The sequence below is a fragment of the Sturnira hondurensis genome, unplaced genomic scaffold, assembly GCF_014824575.4.
Source record: "Sturnira hondurensis isolate 20B ecotype Veracruz unplaced genomic scaffold, ASM1482457v3 Scaffold0013511, whole genome shotgun sequence".
In the NCBI taxonomy this organism is placed as follows: Eukaryota; Metazoa; Chordata; class Mammalia; order Chiroptera; family Phyllostomidae; genus Sturnira; species Sturnira hondurensis.
In genome coordinates this window covers 901,823-920,470 of record NW_028086142.1, presented here as the reverse complement: position 1 = coordinate 920,470, position 18,648 = coordinate 901,823, and the positions used below count along the sequence as shown (strand labels likewise).

The window sequence follows — 18,648 nt, the reverse complement described above, 5'->3', positions numbered from 1 at the left end:
GTAGAGGACAGCAGAGAAGGTTTTGGTTTATAATAGGTTATAGGACCACACCAGTCACAACGCCGTTAACCCTTCTCCCATCCCCACCTCTCTCCTCCCTCCTCGACTGTTTCCTACCTTAAGGGCCAGCTAGGAAGGCGGGGTGATCGTGACTGCGGGGAAGGGACAGGCGGGCGTGAGCTGTCAATCCGAAGCTCCACCTCCAGGAGCGCAAGGCGGGCGGAGATGCCCCTGGGAGGCTGGGTTCCGGAAGTTGGAACACGGCGGCTCGAGCTCTTGCTTCCGGGCTAAGAGTGTTGTGTCGCTGCTTTCTCCGCTCAGATCCCCGCCGGAAGTGGAGGTAAGCGATGACTCTTTTTTAGCGGTGAGCACTGAGCCAGCCGGCCGCGCCAGGGGGGTCGTCTATTCAAGGTGAAACAAGAGGTGCACTCCACTCGGGAATAGGGAGGTAAAGAGCCAGCTCCCTTCCAGGGTAAAGGGCCCAGATGAAGAGCAGGGATCGTCGCGCACGTGGACTTGTGCCCAGATGCACTCTCGGGGTAGAGGGGCATAGCCCCATCCCATTTAGACAGCTGTAGATCCGGTACACAATGTAGAGTGTTAGACCCCTGCTTGTGTGGAGAAGTGTCGAGTGACCCCCCTTCATGATAGTGAGGCTCCATTACGCACTCTCCGGGTGTAGACGCCCCCCCGCCCTGTCCGAAGGTGTGGCGATGTCGACCCCACTCGTGTCTCTTCTGCAGGAGGCTGACAGGTGCAGACCTCTGCGGCAGCTAAGGTGTACACAGATCCGCCGTGACGCACCTCTTCTCTTAGCTTAGGACAAGAGGCTTTGATGTATTTCCCTCTGCACCTGCCCTTAGCCGACCACCAATATAGTGGAGCTCAGTGATTTAATATACAGAGGGAGGAAAAGGAACATCTTCCCTTCGTATGAAGACCTAGACACCTCTTAGCCTCGTTCAGGTGTAACTAATAGAAGCCCTACCCCCGCTCCAGCAGAGACGGTTGATCACACCTCCCCAAGTGATTGGAGGCACAAGCCTCAGTCTACCCAAAACCGTAGAGATTTACTCCTCCTCCTAGTCTAAGAGTGAGTACCCATTGTGGAAAATCAAACCACTCCTTAAGGAGGTGCTGGTTTACTGAATTTGTACGGGCTCAACTCCCAAAATACCCCACACCAAAATGCAATAGACCCACAAAGAGGCTGTCAGATCTGCCTTGTGGGACTCTCAGGGTAGAGGGGTTTAGATTTGTTCTCCTGTTTTGAGGTAGACAGAGATCATCCCCTCGGCAAGGATTTAGAATCATCAGATGTAGCAAAGAGGAGACTGCAAGGGAACAGAGAGCTCTCCCTCTCCTTAGTGTTGAGAGGCAGTGACATCAGTGATAACTCACAGTTCATGCCTATGGGCTCCCCAGTTACTCAAGGTAGGGGAACTTAGTTCTCTTTCTCAACATCCAGGCTAAAAACACAGGACCCCTCCACCCCACCCTGCAAGTGTAAGAATCAATCCATTGAATTTATAGCTGGGTTGCCCCACCCCCACCCCCCAATTCAACCAGGCAGAGGTCTTATTCCCTTCATTATTAGTACAGTGCTGACTTCAACCCATATTAAAGATGAATAGACCTTCCCCATCCCACCTCCCATGGAAGAGTCTAGAATAGCCCACAGCAGGCAAGGTGCAGACCTTAATCATGCAAAACTGTAATTCTCCCCTTTGTTAGTGTGGTACTAATGTTACCTTGTAGTAAAGACAGGCATATCAGTTCCACCTCACAGACCACCTCAGGGTAAAGAAAGAGTCCTAAGACCATCCTCTGTATAACTTAGGGAAGGACAGACCCACCCTTCTCCCCTATGCAGCAGAGATGCACACAACCACTGTACCAGTTTCCCCAGTTCCTCTGCACTCCAGAGTAGAGGGACAGAAGGCATCCTGTCCTTCCCAGTCACCAGGAACAGACCTCAACCCTACATGCAAGCACAGATTTTCTCCCCTCCCCCAAGATTTTGCATTGACATCAGTCCACATAGACACAGATAAATACACCTTGTTCTGAGGTTCCTTTTCCTGGGATTTCTCTTTACCTCCTTTTAGGGTAGGTGAGACACAAGCCCTTACTTAGGAAAAGGTAGGGACTTACAATCTATTTCTACATTAGGTATTAACCTAATGTAGAAATAGATTGTCCTTGCATACTCCCCTCAGCATAGAGAAGTTCAGTGCTATTCTCTTACCTACAGGGTGGAGAATTGAGGACCCATGGCCCCATATGATAATGCATTGTGGCATTGACTCCACCCAGGAAGAGAGGTTTAGACCTAGCCTCCCTTTGGGTGGTGTGACACTGCCTTCCCTGTGTACCCCAGCTTCAGTGTAGTCCCCTCTCTCAGTCTGTGTAATTGTTAGGGCTTCCTTATCATGTTATTTAACATTTTATTTTGCCTTTTGGGGGTTTAGAGGATTGTGGCATTGTGGTTTCCCACTCGTGTCTTTAAATTGGTTCTTTTTCCATTCTGACAGGAAGAAAGCCTGCAGATTTGAACCTATATCCTTTTAAGCTGGTCATCATGATGAAACTTAGACACAGTGAGTTTCTTTTACCACCCCCTCCCAATTCTAAGCTTTAATGAATATTCATAGTAGTTCATGGCAACTTTAAAAAATTGCTCAGAATGTGCCAGGTCACTCTGTCTGTATTCTATATGTGGTATCATTGTTGTCTTCCCAATTTCTTGTGAGGTAATGCTCCCTTTACCCCTCATTCTCATTTTACAGATGAGAAACTGAGGCTCAGCAAGGTTAAGTGACTTGATCTGAGGTGAAGAGCAGTAAATACTATTATCACACTGCCTAGAACCCTAACACATTCTACCATTTTTCTTTTGGTGCCATAAATTGAACTGATGGCTAAGAGCACGGACTCTGGAGCCAGACTGAGTTTGAATCTTAGGTCTTCCACTTACTAGTTGTGTGGTCTTGTTCAAGTTACCTAACCTCAGTCTCTACTTACAAAACGGGGTAATAATAGTACTTACGTAATAGCATAATAGTATCTGCCTAATAGTGTTCTGAGGATTTAATGAGTTAAAATAGGTAAGATATTTAGAACAGTGCCTGGCACTGTGGGTTTCACACTGGGTAGACTGGATGGGAATCAGATAACCCCAGTAGTCCTGTATTCTTTATGAATAGTGGCCCTGTGTATGTAGGGCTTGATGAAAAAAGTCAATACATTTACTTATTATATAATCATAAAAAATATCATGAGTCAGACTTTGGTATGTTAATACCAAAAGCAAATAATCATTTTTTTCAGGTAATACAAGAAAAATGAACAAAATCAACTATAAGAACATCCAACACTGGGTGATAATAAAATTATTGATAGTGATAAAGGAGACCCTAATTACTTGGTTAAATAGAGTATATGCATACAAAAGAACCCTGGCAATTTAATGAGGAAGTATTATATGGGAATATTATATGGAAAGGCTGTATTGTATGGAAACACTGTTAGATGGAAAGATCTCCAGGAAAAAAGCAAGTTGCTAATAACAGTACATAGTATGTTACCTTTAGCAGGAGAAAATAAGGGGAAATAAGAGTATATATTTACATTTGTATAAAGAAACTGAATGATGCATAATAAACTAATAAGTGGTTTCCTTTAAAAATTTTCTTATTTATTGATTTTAGAGAGATGGAAACATCGATTTGTTGTTCCACTTATTTATGTGTTCATTGATGGACTTTTGTATATGCCCTGACCAGGGATTGAACCTGCAACCTTGGCACATTGGTTCGATGCTCCAACCAACTGAGCTACCGGCCAGGGCACAAAGTGATTTCTTATTGTTGTGAGGGGACTACTATGGCTAGGGACAGCGTGGGAAGGGAGACTTCTCAAAGTACACCTTTTTATTTTGGAACCCTGTGATCTGTTAAAGAACAATCATGCACATTTACATTAGTGGTGAAAATGGTGAACATTAAGTTGAATAGGACAATTTTACTTGTGCACACAAAACAGGTTTTCACTGGTGAATTGCAACTAAGTATGTAATGAGTGACTGTAATGATTGCAGTGGTAGCTGGGGGCAATAAATACTGTGTGGTGCAGCTACAGATACCTTGGACCCAAATGGTAAGGATAGTGATTAAATCTGGGAATGTTACTGAGGACCCTTACAAAGAGTGTTCAGATACAATTTCAACTGTTGTACATTGTTTTGTTTTTGTGTTTATGTTCTATTTCTGTTGTACATTTTTGAATGGCTAATAAAAAAGAGGATGTGCTTTATCACTTAAAACATTTATACCAATCTGCCCTGGCTGGTGTGACTCAGTGGTTGAGCACTGGCCCATGTACTACAGGGTTGCCGGTTTGAGTCCTGGTCAGGGCACATGCTTGGGTTGCGGGCCAGGTCCCCAGTAGTGGGTATGCGAGAGGCAACCACACATTGATGTTTCTCTCTCTCTCTTTCTCCCTCCCTTCCCCTTTGTCTAGAAATGAAATCTTAAAAAAAAGATTTACACTGATCAGTGATTGGTGGTATAGGTATATAATCCATTGTAGTGGCAGACTGTAAATGTACACTTGTGCACAGAGAGGAAGGGGGCGGCTGATGAATAAGAAACACAATGGAGGCTTCAGTGTTTTTGAAGTTTCTAGGAGGTTAAACAAATGAGGGGTGCCTGAGACTGCTCTCTGAAGTACAAGGAATTAGATATGATGATCATAGAAGTCACATAGCAGTGGGTGGGCTGCATGGAGTAAGGGGTCCCTGGAGGTGAGGATATTGAGGAAGTGGGAAACTGGAGTGTTGGAAGGGGCTCAGAGATCACCAGAGTTATCCAGGTTGATGGTGACAGGAGTTGGGTTGAAATTAAACCTCTGAGCCAGGAGCTTCCATAAATGAGGAAAAGTGACTCATAGATGACAGGCATAGAAGCGGTCTCAGAAAGCAGAATTTTCCTCCCTGTTTATTTTTATTTTTGGTTTCATTTTTAAAATTATATTTTATTGTTTATGGTATTACAGTTGTCCCAATTTTTTAGCCTTTACCACTCTCTACCCAGCTCTCTGACTCCCTGAGGCAATCCCCACACTGTTGACCATGTCCATGGGTCATATAAGTTCTTTGGCTGCTCTGTTTCCTATGCTGTACTTTACATCCCCATGGCAATTCTGTAGCTATCAATTTGTACGTCTTGATCCCTTCACCTTTTTCGCCCATCCCCCTGATTCTTCTCACATCTGATAATCATCAGACATTCTTTGTATGTATGATTCTGTTTGTGTTCTGCTTGGTTGTTTGTTTTTTAGATTCAATTGTTGATAGATATGTATTTATTGCCATTATATTGTTCATATTTTTTATCTTCTTTTTAAAGATTTATTTATTTATTTATTTTTAGAGAGAGGGGAAGGGAAAGAGAAAGAGGAAGAGAAACATCAATACGTGGCCGCCCTTCGCACGCCCCCCCACTGGGGACCCTGCCCACAACTTAGGCATGTGCCCTGACTGGGAACTGAACTGGCAACCTTTTGGTTCACAGGCCCATGCTCAGTCTGCTGAGCTACACCAGCCAGGGCTCAGCTTCTTAAAGAAGACCCTTTACATTTCATATAATAATGGTTTGGTGGTGATGAACTCCTTTAGCTTTTTCTTGTCTGGGAAGCTCTTTATTGGTACTTCAGTTATATACTATAGCTTTGCTAGGTAATATTGGTTGTAGGTCATGGCTTTTCATCACTCTGAATATTTCTTGCCAATCCCTTCTAGCTGCAAAGTTTGTTTTGAAGAAATCAGCTGATAGTCTTATGGGAGCTCCCTTGTAGGTAACTAACTACTTTTCTGTTGCTGCTTTTGAGATTGTCTCTTTATCTTTCACCTCTGCCATTTCAATTATGATGTCTTTTGGTTGGCACCTCTTTGGGCTCGTTTTGATTGGGACTGTCTGTGCTTCCTGGGCTTGTTATGTCTTATTTCCTTCACCAAGTTATGGAAGTTTTGTTCATTATTTTTTGAAATAGGTTTGCAATTTCTTGCTCTCTCTCCTCCTGGCACCCCCATGATGCGAATGTTGGTGTCCTTGAAGTTTTCCTACAGGCTTCTTACACTACCCTTATTGTTTTGGATTCTTTTTTCTTCTTGCTATACTGATTGGTTCTTTACATTCCAAATGATCTGTTTGATTCTTGGCTTCATCTATTCTACTGTTGATTTCCTGTAAATTGTTCTTTATTTCAACTAGTGTATCCTTCATTTCTGTCTGGTTCTTTTTCATGGTTTCTATGTTTTTTTTTAAGCTGTTGAAGTTCTCTGTGAGTTTATCTGCTCTTCCCCTAGCAGTGAGCATCCTTATAACCTGTGTTTTGAACTCTGCATGTAGTAGATTGCTCTCCATTTTGTTTAGATCTCTTTCTGGAGTTTAGTTCTGTTCTTTCCTTTGGGCAATGCTTCTTTGTCTCCGTATTTTGGCAGCCTCCCCATGTTTGTTTCTATGTATTAGGTGGAGCTGCTACCACTCTTTGGGTTGGTAGAGTAGCCTAATGTAGTAGGTGTCCTGTAGGGGCCAGTGGTATAGCCTCCCCTATCACCCATACTGGGTAGTCAAGGTGTGCCCACTGTGTGGGCTGTGTACACCCTCTTGTAGTTGAGTCTTGATTGCTGTTGGCAGGTCAATGGGAGGGTTTTATCCTGGCTGATCAGCTGCTAGGACTGGCTATGACCGGTGACCACCTACTTCTGACTATTGTGGAGGATCAGCTCTGCAGAGGCCCACTTCACATAGCATGACTGCAGGGCTCTGGTACCATCTGAGTCCACCCCCTGAGTGTGCTGCTTGTAGAGGTAGTGGATAATGGTGTTCGACATGGTCTGTAGCTGTCTACTGGGTATGCAGGTTTGGGACTTCCTGAGAGGTGCATGCCAAGGTAAACCACCGCCTGTGTTCTGTCCAGGGCCACCTAGCACAAGCCAGAAAGCGATCTGGAGATAGCTGCTACTTGTGTTGGACTTGGAGGTGCCCAAGAGAAGCCAAGCTGTGAACCAAGGCCAGCTCTGCCAGTGCCAGGTCTGGGGCTGCTTAGCAAGAGGTATGGGACTTGTTAATGCCAGATGCTGCTTGTTTGAGAGGATTTAGGAAAATCTGAAGCATGAACCAAGAGAAGTTATTCATATGGAAAAGCCACTGGAAACAGCTTGGGTGAGCATGAAGGTTAGGTGGGGTGGAGCCTCAGGGACTCACCAGGGCAGGGCAAACAGAGTGAGCCAGGTTGATAGAGTCTCAGATATAGCGCCTGCATGCTGACTCTGGGAAAGAGCTCAGAAAAGGAGCAGTGGCCTATGCCAGCTTTCTGTCTGGGAGAAAGTGGCCCTCAGATCTTGCCCTGGTGCCAGACACTTCACTTCCTCTTTGTATACCTCTGGTGCCTTTCAAGCTGCTGCCCAACCCTGGAGCTAAGAGAAAGTCCAAGTAAGTCCATGTGTGGGTTCTTTAAGAGGGACTGCTTGGGACTCCAGAAGTTTCTGTCTTTCATAGCCTCATTTTCCTCTTATTTTCACAAACAGAAGTTATGGGGACTTGCCCACCTGGCACTGGAACCCTGGGCAGGGGTCCTGGTGTGGGGCTGGGACCCCTCGCTCCCAAGATATCTCCCCCAATTTTCGTCTGCCATAGGTAGGTGTGGGACCAGCTGGTTCTGTGTCTCCACCCCTCCTACCAGTCTTGATGTGCTTTTTCTTTAATTCCATAGTTGTTGGACTTTCGTTCAGCTCAATTTCTGGCATTTCTGAATAATGGTTGTTCTGTAGTTTAATTGTAATTTTAATGTGGTGGTGTGAGGAGATGAGCTGTTTTCCTATGCTGCCATCTTTGGCTTTCTCCTATTTTACTTTATTTTTAAGGTATATTTTATTCATTATGCTATTACAGTTGCCCCTTTTTCTTTCTCCTCTTTGTTCCCTCCACCTTGCTCCCACCCCTCCTACCAGCATTCCCCACCTTTAGTTCATGTTCATGGGTCATACATGTTAAGTTGTTTGGCTTCTCCATTTCCTACACTATTAATCTCCCCCTGTCTATTTTATACCTACTATTTATGCTTCTTTTTAAAAAGATTTTATTTATTTATTTATTTTTACAGAGAGGGGGAAGGAAGGAGAAAGAGAGGGAATGAAACATCAATGTGTGATTGCCTCTCGTTCCCCCCTACTGGGGACCTGGCCAGCAACCCAGGCATGTGCCCTGACTAGGAATTTAACTGACAACACTTTGGTTCACACGCCCATGCTCAATCCACTGAGCTACACCAGCCAGGGCCCATTTATGCTTCTTATTCCCTGTACCTTTCCCCCCATTCTCTCCCCTTCCCACTGATAACTGTCCATGTGATCTCCATTTCTGTGATTCTGTTCCTGTTCTAGTTGTTTGCTTAGTTTTTGTTTTTGTTTCAGGTTCAGTTGTTGATAGTTGTGAATTTGTTGTCATTTTGCTGTTCATAGTTTTGATCTTCTTTTCCTTAGATAAGTCCCTTTAACATTTCATACAATAAGGGCTTGGTGATGATGAACTCCTTTAACTTGATCTTATCTGGGAAGCACTTTATCTGCCCTTTCATTCTAAATGATAGCTTTGTTGGATAGAATAATCCTGGATGTAGGTCCTTGCCCTTCATGACCCCCGAATACTTTTTTCAGCCCATTTTGCCTGCAAGGTCTCCTTTGAGATATCAATTATAGTTTTATGGGCACTCCTTTGTAGGTAACTGTCTCCTTTTCTCTTGCTGCTTTTAAGATTCTCTCATTTTTAATCTTGGGTAATGTAATTACTATGTGCCTTGGTGTGTGTTCTTGGGCTATTTGGGACTCTCTGAGCTTCCTGGACTTCCTAGAAGTCTGTTTCTTTTGCCTGATTGGGGAAGTTCTTCATTAGTTTTTCAAATAAGTTTTTAATTTCTTGCTCTTCCTCTTCTCCTTCTGGCACCCCTATGATTTGGATGTTGGAATGTTTAAAGTGGTCCTGGAGGTTCCTAATCCTCTCCTCATTTTTCTCAATTCGTGTTTCTTCATTCTGCTCTGGTTGAATGGTTATTTCTTCCTTCTCCTCCAAATGGTTGACTTGAGTCCCAGTTTCCTTCCCTTCACTGGTTGGTTCCCTGTGTATTGTACTCTATTTGATTTTGCATAGCCTTCACTTTTTCTTCTGTTTTGTGACCATACTCAACCATTTCTGTGAGCATCTTGATTACCAGTGTTTTGAATTCTGCATCTGGAGATAGGTTGAAGATGAAGAGACCTATCAATGAAGAGATAGGTTGGCTATCTCTTCATTGCTTAGTTTTGTTTTTGGAGCTTTGATTTGTTCTTTCATTTGGGATGTATTTTTTGTCTTGTTGCACCTGTTACATTATGTTGTAAGGGGCGGAGCCTTAGGTATTCCCCACAGTGAACAAGTTACTGTGCTGTGGCCATGTATGTGGGGGAGGGGTCCAAGAGGGTCCACTGCTGCTTGCTTGGCTCTCACCCCATTTTCAATAACTTCCTCCACTACCAATAAGCAAATTGGGTCCTGCTGGAGCTGAGTTCTGGGTGGGTGCATTTGTATAGTCCTAGGACCCTCTGGGCCTCTCCAACAAACTCTCCTGTGAGTCTGGGAGTTTCTCCTGTTGCCACAACCCCCATAGGTTTTTTTCAGCCAGAGGTTTTGAGGCTTTCTTTTCCTGTGCTGGAACCCTGGGTTGCGGGGTCTGTCTCACTCCCCAGTTGTTCCTCCCAGTTTATGCACACACAAATATGGGGCCACAAGCTTCTCCCTTCCTGTGCATCTTCTCTGCCCTGGCTGCTTGTCTCCACCCCTCCTACCCATCTGGATGAATATTTCTTCTTTAACTGCTTGGTTTTTGGACTTCCATATAGTTTGATTTTCTTGCAGTTCTGGTTATTTTTTGTTTTTAAATTTGTTGTTCTTGCCCTGGCTGGTGTAGCTTGGTGGAGTGAGTGCTGACTGGGTTTGATTCCCAGTCAGGGCACTTTCCTGGGCTGTGGGCCAGGTCCCCATTGGGAAACACAAGAAAAGCAGCCACATATTGATGTTTCTAAAAAAAGAAGAAAAGAAAAAAAAGTAAATTTGTTGTTCTTCTTGTGGTTGTGTGTGGAGGCAAAACGTATCTACCTATGCCTCCATCTTGTCCGGAAGTCTCTCTTATTTTATTCTTTAACAAGAGAGTGAAATGGTATTTGTTTGGTGATGGTAAATCCAGAGTTTACCTCCTGTACCTACTGGACCCAAGGTGTTTGTGTGCTGGAGAAAACAATATCCACCTTTCTAGAGGCCTGCAGGTGAAGCAGTATCCTCAGAGCTATCTCTATTAAGGCAAGAGGCTGGGCAATTATTTCTGAGGAGAGATGGAAGAAGTAGGAGAGTGCTGAATTCCCAAATGGGAGATTCACGGAGTATAGAGGGAAATTTGAAGCAGAGGCTGAAGGAGGATGTTGATGGTGGAGTTACTTGCAGGCTGAGTATATTGGAATGTAGTGGGGCAAGAGTATGGGAGATGATAGGTAAATGGGGATCTGTGCCTTTGACTATTGGTTGATGTCAGAGTTGGTAGGTAGAGACTTTGAAACTCAGAGAAATTTGAGAAAATTCTTCCAGGTCATATAGCTAGGCAGTTATTATGCTAGAATAGGACTTAGGTGTGGCTTGCTACAAAATGATAGCTGTTTTCTGTCTGAGCTGTTAAAAAAATAGATTTCCCTGACCAGTGTGGTTCAGTTGGTTGGGTGTCATCCCTCAAAGCGAAAGGTTGTGGGTTTGATTCCCAGTTGGGGCACATGCCTGGGTGGCAGGTTCAGTCTGTGGTCGGGGGACATGCGAGAGGCAAGCAGGGTTGTTTTTGTCTCACATCGATGTTTCTCTCCATCTTTCCCTCCTCTTTTCCCTCTCTTTAGAAAATAAATAAAATATTTTTTAAAAGCATTAAAAAATAAAAATTGTATTAAGTTTTTAGAGAGAAGGGAAGGGAGGGAGGAAGGGAGGTAGAAAGGGATGAGGAGAAACATCAATGTGTTATTGCCTTTTATGCACCCCCCACTGAGGACCTGGCCTGCAATCCAGGCATGTGCCCTGACAGGGAATCAAATCGGTGATCCTTTGGGTCGCAGGCCTGCACTCAATCCACTGAGCTACACCAGCCAGGGCTACAAATAAAATCTTTAAAAGTAAAACGATTAACAGTGGCTCTTGAGTGCTGTAATGCCATGAGTGATGACTGCACCCTTCCTCTCTTGTCTTCTTCCCCTTTTCTCCTCCATTCTCTTCTGAAGCAGATGTTTTCCTCCTCTCTACATGATGTATTGGGTTGGTTAACAAGTCTGTTACATCTCTAGTAGTGCTTAGTTGTCTTTAATGTCATTCAAAACAATTTTGTTATGTTGTAAAATGCAGCGTATCAGTGTGCATTTAAAAAGAAGTAGCAAAATGGGTGAATTTTTGTGCAGCTTTTTAATATGAAAGGTGGAAGAAAGTATGCAACATTTTCAGCATATTATGCTTTATTATTTTAAGAAAGGTAAAAACACAACTGAAATGCAAAAAACAATTTGTGCATTGCATGGAGATGGTGCTGTGACTGATCAAACATATCAAAAGTAGTTTGCGAGGTTTTTTGGTACTATTGACATTTTGGCCAAATATTCTTTGCTGTGGGGCTTCTGTATTACAATATGTTTAGCAGCACCCCTGGCCTTTATACACTAGAATCCAATAGCGGGAGATAGATAGCCGACATACTCAAAATATCCAAATCAATATAGTTATTGGTGGAAATGAAAAATGTGTCTTTTATTTTATAGCAAAAATGTAACAGACTTTTTGGCCAATGCAATATTTTCTTTCATTGTGTGCCTGTATCCAGCCCAGGCTCTCTGTTTCCGTGGAAGCTAGTCAGATGGAAATTGTTGAGTAAAATGTCCAGATCTGGTTCATTCCAAACCTCACATTCTTTTCATTGCAACATGAATACTTTGGAAGAAAAGGAGACTTGGTGGTCTTTTTTTTGTTGTTGTTACAGGGAAATTCGAACCATTCACATTCGTTGTGATATGTTTGGTCTAATTTCTACCACCTTATTTTATGTTTTTGTTTATTTCTTCTTATTCCCATATTTATTTACTTTTAAAGAATTGATCAAGTTTTAAAAAATCCTCCACCAGTAATTATAGTTATGTTGGTAATTACATTTATATTGATAGCAAGTGTAATTAAATTTAAATTTCTCTATCACTTTACCAGGTTAAATAATAACTATTTTTATCTTACTCATTCAAAGTAAGACTTTTAGCATACTTTCATACTTTGGCTTTTCCAACCCCTATTACTTGATTCCTGGATTTTGTTGAAATAATTTGGCATTTTAGTTCTGAGCTATTTTCTTATGATATTCTTCCTGGATTTTAAAAATCCTTTTTTAATATGTATCATAGTTCTTAGCTACATTGCTAGAATTTTTTAAAGGTTTAATGATAAGTTTTGATAGATTTCCTCCCCACCATTGTTTCTTTAGCTTGAAATGCTTATTCTGATTTAATTTTTATTTTTGCTAGTATACTTCCTCAAGTAGTTTTACCAGAAAGTGAATGGAGGTAGTAATCTTCACACATCTGAAAATGTCTTTCTTTGGTTTGCAGCCTGTGCTCAGTCCACTGAGCTACACCAGCCAGGGCGAAAATGTCTTTCTTTGCAACTTCATGTAAGAGTGATCTATTGGTCAGGTATAGGAATTTAGCCCGGAACGTAGTCCCTTGTCTCAGAACTTGTAATGGTTAGTCTGCTGTCTTCAGTGTTCAGAGATGCAGATTTGAGAAGGCTGTCCACTTTTCTTGCCTTTGCTGGAAATTTGTTCTGTTTGGAAGTTTATAAGATTTTTCTCTTTGTCCTTGGAGTTCAGTAATTTCAGTCAGGCTCTCTCTAGAGCATGCCCATGCCTTTATTTTCTCTTAGGTGTGCATTTTTACTTTTCTCCCCTTGCAAGCAGGTGAGCAGCAGGCAGTGGTAGCTCATCCTGGGCTTACCCCTGAAACTGTCTCCCAGGCCCCCTTTCCTCTGACTTTTCAGTGAGCTAACAGCAGCCCCCCCCACCCCCCACCCCCCCGCTCCCTTTCACTATAACTTCTCAGTGAGTCCATGGCAACCCACTGTGGCTCACTCCTTTCCTATAATGTTCCTAGAGATCTAAAGCAGAGCACCGCCTAGGCTCTCTCGTGTTACTCTGCTGTTGTTTGTACCCTAAGTCCTTTCTTTTTTTCACTGTCACCAGCTTTTAATAAACATACTCTCAGAATTAAAAAAAAATTCTTTACTAGGATATGCCAAGGATATGTCTTTTGTGTTAATCTTGGTGCTACATGAGCATTTCTAATCTGAAACCTCAAGCCTCTTTTCAACTAAAGGAACTTTTATTTATTTAAAAAAAATGTTTCTCCATTTGTACCTTTTTTTCTTTTCAGGAACTTCTGTTATTTACATAATAGCTCTCCTGGGTCTATTCATTTTATAAGTTTACTCCTAATATCCATTTTTAATTTTTTTTGTTTTATGCAAGCACTCCTTTGATTTTCTAACTTGCTAATTTTATTGTTAGTAATGTCCTATTTTTACTTCATTTGTTGAATTTTTATTCAATATCAGGTTTGGGGAATCTTTATGTCACATGGTTCCTTTGCAGTATCTTGAATCTCCTTAAGAATTTACAGTTCAGTGGTCCTCTCTTATCCACGGTTTTGCTTTCTGCAGTTTCAGTTACTTGCAGTCAACTGCAGTCTGAAAATAATAGTGGAAAACTCCAGAAATAAACAATTCATAAGTTTTAAATTGCACACCATTCTGAGTAGCATAGTGAAATCTTGTGCCACCAGTTTTGTCCCACCTGAGAAGTGAATCATTCTTTGGTCCAGAGTATCCACACTGTAGATGTTTCCTACCCATTAGTCACTTAGTAACTGTCTCTGTTATCAGATCGACTGCTCTGGTCTCACAGTCCTTGTGTTTAAGTAACCATTATTTTATTTAATAATGGCCCCAACAGTGATTCCTTTAAGTGAAAAAGTATGTCTGTATAGGGAAAAACATAGTACAGTATATATAGGGGTTGGTACTATTTGCAGTACTATAAATAGTGGGGGTCTTGGAATGAATATCTTGCAGATAAGGGGGAACTACTGTATTATTTAAATTCTCTTGTTTCCTACATTAACTGGTGTGAACCACATGAAGTGATTAGGGAGCCTGTTCTGGTAATCTCAGTATGGCCCTATGTTTGTTTATACCCTGAACTTCCAGAATCTTCCCCTCTAAGAATTCCTTTAGCCCCCTTGCAAGTTGTGAGAATTAAGGAAAGCCATTCTTCCCTAAGAGGCCAACCGTGAAGGGATTGACAGATGGGACTTCTCATTGAAGGTGGAGAGACCTCTTAAATTTCTAGGCTTTGTTAAGGTTTGACTGGAGAAAGTGAGCTCTCTCCTTCTTGTATCCAAGGGAGGCCACAGTTTAGCTGAATAGGGCAAGTCCTTTTGGAGGCAATGGCCTGAGCAGGGTTGGCAGGAAGGGGCAGTTCTCTCCCCATCTGCTGAGGGCATCTACACTGGCTTAGTCAGCTGGGACTCCTCAGATCACCTTCCCATGCTGCCAACCCCCCACCTCAGCCTGGTGCTGAAATTGTCGAGTTGCCTCCTGCCAGAAGTTGGGGCATAGAGAAGAGTCCTAAGAAGATATTCAGGTCACTCTCTTTATAGGATTCCTTGAGAATCATTTCAGTTAGCATTGAAATAATGCCCCAAGCATGACAACTAGTACTTCTGCTAATAGTGTCGATGCTATGTCTCTGTTGGTCTTCTCCTGGGCCTAGACAGACGTGGTGTCAGAAGCGTCCTTAGGTCCTAGTGTGGTTTGGCCTTGATTAAAGTGTCAACAAATGTTGGGTAGGTGATGACGGCTCTTTATTTTTTCCCCCCAGAAAATAAAAAGCCAGGAAAAGGTTCCAAAGGCTGCAAGAAGGTAAGTTGGCCGCATCCTCAGGTAAGGTGTGCCCATTGTTGGGGTAAGCTAGGAACACGTTTTCTGCTTTAGAAGAGGCCCACAGATGTTGGGTGACTCTAGACAGTATCACATTGGACTCAGTGGATCTGGTTTTTCTTCCCTCTCTGGGTGACTGCAGCAGAGCATCAGCAGCATTTATTAAGTTTATAACACAGGCCACACACTACATGTTTTAGATGAAGAAACTGAGCCTTAGTGAGAAAGTTCCTAGGTGCAAGGTAGTGTAGCTGGGACTTGAGTCTGTCTGAGTCCCAAGTCCGTATCACTTGTGGAGAGGAGAAGGGCCAGAATATAATCTTTGGTTCCAGCTCCTGGATCTCCTGGTCCTGCTACAAGAGATGACAAGTAAGACTGGGGCCAGAGCAGTGGTCCTCAAATTTTAGCATGGTTAAAGTTCTCACACTTCAACCAGGGCTCCAGAATTACCTGGAGGGCTGGTTAAAACAGATTGCTGGGCCCTACCCCTGGGTTTCTGGTTTACTGGTTTTTCATGACACCCAAGAATTTGTATTTCTAAGTTCCCAGGTGTTGTTGGTTCTAATCCAAGGACCACACTTTGAGAACTACGTAGCTTTTCCTTTGGCCTTTACTTGGGAAACCTTCCCTGTTGCAACCCCCTATTTCCTGGGATCCTTCAGTCCCTGCCTGGCTAGGGGAGGGATGGTGTCTCTCTAGCCAGATGGGATTCCTCTGGGGCAGAGCCCCTCTTTTTGCTTGCTCTTTTTCTTCCTTTCCCCCAACAACTACACTTCTGAGAAGCTTTAATGCCCCCACCCCAGGAAAGGTGATTTCCATGGCTTCATTAGCTCTGTTTGATTTTTTTTCCCTATTGTGTGGTGACCAACCTACAAAGCAGCATGGGAAGAAAACAGCCTCCAAGGTGGCCCCTGTTCCCCAGTCTGTTCACTCCAATGACCGTGCTGTCTGGGAGGCTGGATTAAAGAAGAAGAGGGTAAGCCCTTTACCATGGGAGAGAGATGGGGCTTGGCTTGACTGCCAGATCCACAGGAAGGGTAAATGGAAGAGCAAAGGCCAGAGTGGTTTCGGGTGTAGGGGCTGTTGTGGGAGGGGGAATGGAGGGTGTTGTTTTGATACTTGATTTAGTATTTGCATTTGCATACTTTCCAGTCCATTGCTGCCTGGCCTATGTTCCCTTGGCTCCACTGAAATGCCTCCCTCCCCCAGCCTCGTCAGAGCATTCTTTTACATCAGACTGATGGATAGTTTTCATCTCATCTGATCTGAATTCTCTGCATTTGAAAGATGCTTTCCTTGAAACACTCTCACTTGCACTGTCTTGTCACCTCACTCTCCTAAATGTCCTTTTTCCTCTCTTTCAACCTCTCTCTGCTCTCTAAATGGTGGGGCAACCCACAACTTTGTTATCTTTCCCCTCTGGTCTTTAGGGATTCCCTCTGCCAGGAACACATTCTCGCTCAGCTGCCCATACCCCCCTTTCCCTCCTGCATCTCTGTCTTTTTCTTTTTCTCAAACCCCCTATCTCCTGCTATCATATCCGCTTTGTCCCTATATCCTTGCTCCTCCCACCTCTGCCACGTCGCACTGTTTCCTCCTTCTGTCACCTGCTATTACACTCAGTCTCCCAACCCTCCCTTAGGCTGCAGACCTAGTCAGCTGCTGTGTGTTCACTTGTTAGGTTGAGGAAATGAGGGAAAAGCAGCAGGCTGCCCGGGAGCAGGAGAGACACAGACGCAGGACCCTCGAGAGCTACTGTCAGGATGTCCTGCGACGCCAGGAGGAGTTTGAAAGCAAGGTAAGAGAGCAGCCTTTGCCCCTGGGCAGGACTGGTGTGGGTTTGGTCAAGAGCATCTTTCCCTGTTTGGTCTATGAAAAGGAAAGCGAAAGGGTGTGAGGTGGTTGGAAGGGAAGTAGGGAATCAGTGCAGAGAGAATGGGAAGACAGTGAGGATGGAGGGAGGAAGAAGGGTGAGAGGGAGGTAAAGGGCTATTTTGAGCCTTTTGTGTGACTGAACAACCCTGGATAGGTCCTTTCTCCCAAGCTGGATCCCACAGATGGGTGAGGGAGAAGGCGGTTGGGAATGGGGGTAGGGAGATATAGGATTAGGGGAAGTGGGAGAGAGGAGAGGGACTGAAGATGAGAGAGGAGTGTATATGTGAGGGAGATGTCCTCTACCTTCTAGGGCTTCTTATTGCCTTTTTGGCACATAATGTGTCACAGAATATGCACTTTCCAACTCATTGTCTCTTTTCTAACATAAAGTACATATTTTTCCTTCCCCATTCCATGTCTGCTATAGCTTGTTTTTCTCACACCTTCCTCTCACATTCCTCACTACACACCCATGTGCACACTCACGCCTCTGTCTGGTGCTTGAACACCACTTACACACAGGCACCATGTGGGTCTGTCTCTTCTTGTAGTTTCCAGCTTTGTTGACTGGTCAAAGCTACTCTTCTGAGTCAAAGCTAGGACTCACATGGCTCCCCAGGCTCACGTTTTTTAAGCCCTGGCTCTTACTCTCTATTTCTGTCCCCCTTGCCCCGACCCTGGACCATTCTGTGTCTCTCTTTTTTTTTCCTTCAGGAGGAAGTTCTGCAGGAATTAAATATGTTTCCTCAGCTGGATGATGAGGCCACAAGGAAGGCTTATTATAAGGAGTTCCGTAAGGTATGGGGACCCATTTTTTAAAAAAGATTTTATTTATTTATTTTTAGAGAGAGGGGAGGAAGGGAAGGAGAGAGGGCTAGAAGCATCAGTGTGTGGTTGCCTCTTACGTGCTCCTAAATGGGGACCTGGCCTGCAACCCAGGCATGTGCTCTAGACTGGGAATCGAACTGGTGACCCTCTGGTTTGCAGGTTGGCACTCAGTTCACTGAGCCACAGCAGCCAGGGCTATCCCCATTCATGTTCCATGGCTCCAGTTACAAAAAGAATTTTTTCATGAAAATGGTAAAACAAAAATAAAAGTCAGATTTTGAAAAAAAGTATACTAAAAAATTTCCACGAGACTCATCAAAGTTATTCCTTATTCTACGCAATAGCACCAGTAGGATGATCAAAAGGTGTTAAAAACCATTACAGTGGCACTTCTGAGGTGCAGCTTGTCATCTCTAAAAATGATTTATCATGGAGTAAAACAGGAAAGATTTTAAAATATATGGAGGGAGGGTTGATCTTTTATTGCAGTTTCCCCCCAGCAATCTCTTAGATAGGGGCAAGGTGTGAGAAATGTGCTTCTGCCCCTGGCTGTCACTGCTTCTGAGTTCAGAGAAAGGCTGAGGAATAAGTCTGGAGGATACATTTGGGGGGGAGCCCTCACCAAAACCTCCCCCTTTAGTCCCCTTACATAGGGAAGAGATAGCAAGAAGCCATTCCTGCCTATATAATATATGTCAGCTTGTGACCCAATCCACCCCCACCCCTTCCTGAGCTTCCAGGAGGGTTCTATTGCAGTTAGTGGGAAGGATTTAGCTAAGGTTGGCCCTGACTTTCAGTCTATGGGAAGAAATAGCCCTGAATGTGAGGATAAGGTCATCCCTGCTGAAATCAT

General features: G+C 43.6%; 1 protein-coding gene across 2 annotated transcripts; it reads left to right on the top strand.

The window, feature by feature from the left end:
- Nucleotides 1-237: 237 nt before the first annotated feature.
- Nucleotides 238-17,790, top strand: LOC118997795 (guanine nucleotide-binding protein-like 3-like protein). Of its 2 annotated transcripts, none has more exons than XM_037061664.1 (6): nt 238-448; nt 2,535-2,600; nt 15,034-15,074; nt 15,973-16,068; nt 16,774-16,890; nt 17,682-17,790. In XM_037061664.1, exons 2-6 carry the CDS (start codon nt 2,582-2,584, stop codon nt 17,784-17,786), a joined length of 378 nt encoding a protein of 125 aa, XP_036917559.1. In that variant the 5' UTR covers nt 238-448; nt 2,535-2,581; the 3' UTR covers nt 17,787-17,790. The 2 variants fall into 2 exon arrangements, with proteins under 2 accessions (XP_036917559.1, XP_036917560.1); XM_037061665.1 differs by having other exon boundaries at nt 257-340.
- Nucleotides 17,791-18,648: the final 858 nt, after the last annotated feature.